The sequence below is a fragment of the Ziziphus jujuba genome, chromosome 1 (genome assembly GCF_031755915.1).
Source record: "Ziziphus jujuba cultivar Dongzao chromosome 1, ASM3175591v1".
NCBI classification, from domain to species: Eukaryota; Viridiplantae; Streptophyta; class Magnoliopsida; order Rosales; family Rhamnaceae; genus Ziziphus; species Ziziphus jujuba.
The window spans coordinates 7,844,225-7,849,508 of NC_083379.1; the positions used below are offsets into that span (position 1 = coordinate 7,844,225).

Here is a 5,284-nt window from a genome sequence, read left to right on the forward strand (position 1 = left end):
TGGCATAAATATTTTTGAAATATAATAAATTAAATCACATAATATTCCATGGGTATAATTATAAAATTAGAAACCACCAACTTAAACAAATATTTTCCTTGAAATATTTAAAAATCAAATCATGCCCAAAATAATATTAAAATCCAAATACCATTAATTAATGAAAACACATTGCTCATGCGTAATAAATACAATTAAATCAATAACAATCGAGAATTTCTTAATAACCCAAACTTTCATTTAGCGTCAATGGGTATATATATATATATAATAACAATATTTTTTCCACAATTATATTTAAATTCCACCACATGAGCATAATTCTAGATATCAAATTAACACAAAATAAATATAATCAATCACCCCAAAATAGTTTTAAAGGTGGGTCACTCACCTTAAGCATGTGTATCAATCAAGATCTTCTGCAGGATCAACTCCACTACCCACACGTGCACCTAAAACATCCACAATACATCAAACCAATTATTTTAATATTTTAATCGAGTAACTCCCAAATGGGTACCCGGGGAGCGAACACAAACGACAACCAAAATTGACGAGTAATATACCGAATCGAAGCTTGGGTGACGAGGATTACGAATCCAGTCTTACTTCCCGGAGATCGGACCCGAGGTGGTCGGAATCTCATCGGAAAGCTTTTTGGATTCACCTCTTTAATTCTCTCAAACCGTCGCGAATTGAAGGAAAAGGACCCCGGATTTGAGTTTAGGGGGTCGGAATTAGTGGGGAAGGACCGGCGGTGCAACTGGGTACTCGCCGGAACTGGATGTGTATGTGCGCTATTTCAAACATATAGAATGCATAATTTTATTAATGGTTTGTATATGCAGCTTTAGAATTGATAAACGATGAACAAGTGCAGGCTATAATAGGGCCACAAACTTCAACAGAAGCAAAGTTTCTGATAGATCTTGGAGACAGAGCTCAAATTCCCATAATTTCATTTTCAGCTACCAGTCCCTCACTGTCTCCAACTCAGAACCCATTTTTCATTCGGACAGCACAAGATGATTGCTCACAAGTGAAAGCTCTCACTTCCATTGTTGAAACATATGGATGGAAAGAGGTTGTTCCAATCTATGAAGACATAGAATATGGAAATGGTCTGATTCCATATTTAATAGATGCCCTCCAGGTGATCAACATCAGAGTCCCTCACAGAAGCATCATCTCACTAAATTCCAGTCAATTTGAAATCGTAAAATAGCTAAACATGATAATGGTAAGGGAGACAAGGATACTACTGGTTCATGTGTTGGCTTCACTTGGCTCGAAACTGTTTAGGCTTGCAAAACAGATTGGCATGATGAGTGAAGGGTATGCATGGATCATTACTAAAGGGCTATCATCGTTGTTAGATCATTTGCGGAAAAAAGTCTTTGGTCAATGCATGGTGTTGTGGGTGTCAGGACCCATCCAGAATTCCTTCCCCGGAACCCTAGACAAGCCCTGATCCCAGGGAAATACCACCGAACCTTCCAACGGAAAATCCGGCAGCACCTCCCCTAAGGGATTTACTTACCACAAATTTACCTGCACTGAAAACACACTTCAAAAAAAACATCCCCTTATTCCTCCCACATTACTACAAATTGGTTCCACAAATTGCAGCACTTCAAAATAAAACAACAGCAGCAACCCAGTGCATAAAGAAAAACTACACGTCCAATACAGTATACAGAGCATTATACAGTTACATGTGGAATTTATAAAATGACAGATAAAGAAATAATACAAGATGAAGAGGAAAAAGGGAAGAAAAACTTCTTGAACCTTCGGCAACAAACTGAGACGTTGGGCTCGCCCCGGACAATCAACGTCTCCAACCTGGACCTAGGGGAACGAAATTTAAAAGTGTGAGATGCTAATCATCTCAGTGAGTGACCCTAACTACTGAACATCTTTAATAATAATAATATATAAATAAAGGAATTTAATTAAGCAATACCGAACAATTAAATAAATAAATAAATAAATATTTGAAGTAATAATTTCTCTCAAATCCCTCACTATTCACTCCGTTTGAAATGTTCCCCTTTTTAAAACATTTTCACAAAACCCGATATTCGTACTTTCCGAAACCAACGGACCAAATAATTTAATAAACAACAATTAAATAAATAAATACCCCAAATATAAATAAACTGTAATAAATTATAATAAATAACTTTGAACACCTTTGGGGTTTAAAACATTATTTTCAATTTACACCGACGCACCACACCATATACCGGTGATGCCCTCCGATACCCAGCATCCCGAGCACCGACTGGCGGGGGGGGGGGGGTTAAAGAGAGAAACCTGCAACGGTCACTTCGGCGTCCCGATAGTACCGCTGCTAAAACCATCAACCCGGCCAAGGAGGGGGGTGGCTGTGCACAACAATAACCTTGCCTGTCCACGGTCCAATGGCAACTCACGGGTGAAGTAATAACCGCACGCTAAACCACATAATAACCGCGTGCTACCACGTGTCCATACACCATACACCAGAACACCAATACTGTATGAGTGCGTCTAAAAATAAACATTAATAACCAACCGTACCGTTTTCCAAAATTACCGTGGGAAGTATACCAAATTTTCACAAAACATCATCCCACATATTTTTATTTAATAACCCGGTATGAAAACATCGATAACAGATAAAACCATACCTTTTCTCGTAATACGAGATTCAACAATTGAAATACCGCGGGCATAATTTATAAAATTTAACCAAATATTTTTGTAAAATATTAACCCAATTATGCCCGAAAAATCAAATTTAAAAACCACGTACAAATACTACCAAAATACACCTTGCTCATGCATAATAAATAAATTAAACCACAATAAAACCATAATTAAATCATACCACATGAGTCTAATTTAAATACCAATTAAACATAATTAATTGCCCAAAAATGATATAAAATCCAGACGCAATTAATTACTGAAAATACTTGCTCATGTGTAACAAATACCATTTAATCATAATGAAATAATAATCGGAAATTTCTAATGACCCAAAAATTTCATTTAGCACCAATGGGTAAATATATATATATATAAAATAATATTTTTCCCGATCGTATTTAAAATACACCACATGATCACAAATTACAGATACCAAATCAATACCACATAAATACAATTAATTACCCCAAAAATATTTTTGAAGGTGGGTCACTCACCTGGAGCACGCAATTAACCCATGATCCACCACGGGATCAATTCTACGACTCACCGATGCTCCTAGAACAAAATTCACAGACAGTCAAATAAATTAATATTTTATTCGGGTAAATAATTCCCGGTACCCGGGGGTCAAACACAAACTTTAACCAAAATGGTCGAATGATATATCGAATCGAAGCTCGTGGGACGAGGATCACAAATTCGGTCTCCATCGACCCCAATTCCGCTGGAGGTGGCCGGAATTTGGTCGGAATTTGAGGGATCTTTCAAACAGTGGGGATTTTGGGCAAACTAACCCTGGAAATGGACTCAGAGGGGTCGAAAATGGTGGGTTAGAGGTATGGGACGGGCTGGGTTGGTCAGAAACGGCGAGAATCGCCGGAAACATTTCACCTCTCCGCCGTGACTTCGCCGGCCCGATCTGGGCGCGTCCGGCGGCGGCTGGCCGGGAAATTTGGTGGTCGAGGTCGCGAGGTGGCGGGCTACACCGGTGGCCGGCGCGTGTAGCATTCTGGGGATTGAAATCCGGCGAAACACCGGTCAAACAGGGAGAGGGAGAGAGTCAAAGGAGAGAGAAAGGGAGAAAAATTTTCTGCATTTTGTCTCACGGGCTCGGGGAAGAAGGGAAGGAAAGGGAAAGGAAAAAAAGAAAAAAAGAAAAAAAGGAAAGTGTTTTCCCACGTGGGGAAAAGAAAAGAAAAAGAAAAAGAAAAAGAAAAAGGAAAAAGAAAAAGGAAAAAGAAAAAAATAAAAATGATTAAATAATATTAATAATAATATTATTATTTAAAATAATAATAAAAATAATTTGATTTTTAAACATGGCTGACATGTGGCTTTTCACCATGGTGACACATGGCCACCTTCATTGAGTCACACGTGGCACATTGTTATGCGTGTAAAAATAATATTAAAATAATACGGTATTTGAAAAATTCTACAGGTCCATAACTTTCAAACCGTAGCTCCGTTTTCAACGTGCTACCAGTCTACGAACTCGTGCCAACGTGTACTTCGTAACGGTACCTCAGTCAACCTAGAATTCCAACCGGGTCAAAAAGTCAACTTTTGACCCCTTCGGTCAACGGTCAACAGTCAACCTCGGTCAACGTGCAAAAATTCCGACATGGTTCGGGACGGGGTGTTACAGTGGGTGTGAGGCCCTATTTGCCAAACACAAAACGTCTTCAAGATTTCAAAACCAGATGGAATAAGACTTCAGAGGATATAAATCACTTCGGTTTGTGGGCATATGACACTGTATGGGCATTGGCTATGGTTGCTGAATCATTGAATCCAACTGCCTTGGTAAGCCACAATACTAGTATAAATAGTATTGAACCCTTTGGCCTAAGAGTGTTCGAATCAGGTCCACAGCTTCTACAAAAGTTGCTGAATATCAAATTTGAAGGCCTAAGTGAAGAGTTTAATTTGATTAGAGGGCAGTTGAAACCTACAGACTATGAAATGATCAATGTCAGAGGGAAATTAGGAGAGAGAGTTATTGGGAATTGGAGCTTGGAGAATGGAATACCTCACGGTCTAGACCAATCTGTGAAGATTGTAAGAAAACCAATTATTTTGCCTGGAAACACCAAAGTCCCACCAAAAGGTTGGGTTAAACCTATGTTTGGTACAAAATTAAGGATCGGGATTCCGATAGCACCCGCTGGTTTTAAGGAATTTTTGAAGATAGAGTGGGATCCTCATACTGATGAGCCTTCCTTCTCAGGGTTTTCCTACGACATCTTCTTGGCTTCATTGGATAAATTGCCTTTTGCACTTCCTCACAAGTTCATTCCATTCGCAAATAGCTTCAAACAAAACCATGGGACTTATGATAAGCTTCTTTACCAGATTAAATTTAAGGTACATTATTAGTGCTTTGTTTTTTCTTCGATTTTCCTTCCTTGTTAAGATTTAATTATGGAATTGATATTTATGAGTTTTGTATGGTACATATATACAAGTGTAGAAATTTGATGCTGTAGTTGGAGAAAGACCACCGGCCGCCAGAGTTGTCAACTTTTCCGGCCAAATCTTGTCACATGTGCTGGCCAGGCAGGAGCGCCTCTCCATTCCC

General features: G+C 38.7%; 1 protein-coding gene across 1 annotated transcript; it reads left to right on the forward strand.

Annotated features, from left to right (window-relative positions):
• The first annotated feature begins 1,240 nt into the window (after nucleotides 1-1,240).
• Nucleotides 1,241-5,082, forward strand: LOC132803681 (glutamate receptor 2.1-like). Its single transcript, XM_060817043.1, has 2 exons — nucleotides 1,241-1,338; nucleotides 4,407-5,082. The coding sequence occupies exons 1-2, from the start codon at nucleotides 1,241-1,243 to the stop codon at nucleotides 5,080-5,082; spliced, it is 774 nt and encodes a 257-aa protein (XP_060673026.1).
• The last annotated feature ends 202 nt before the right edge of the window (nucleotides 5,083-5,284 follow it).

Coding starts and splice junctions, on each gene's coding strand:
- LOC132803681 (XM_060817043.1), top strand. CDS start 1,241: ATGGTAAGGGAGACAAGGATACTACTGGTTCATGTGTTGGCTTCACTT. Junction 1,339..4,406: donor ATTGGCATGATGAGTGAAGG/GTATGCATGGAT, acceptor TTTCAAAACCAG/ATGGAATAAGACTTCAGAGG.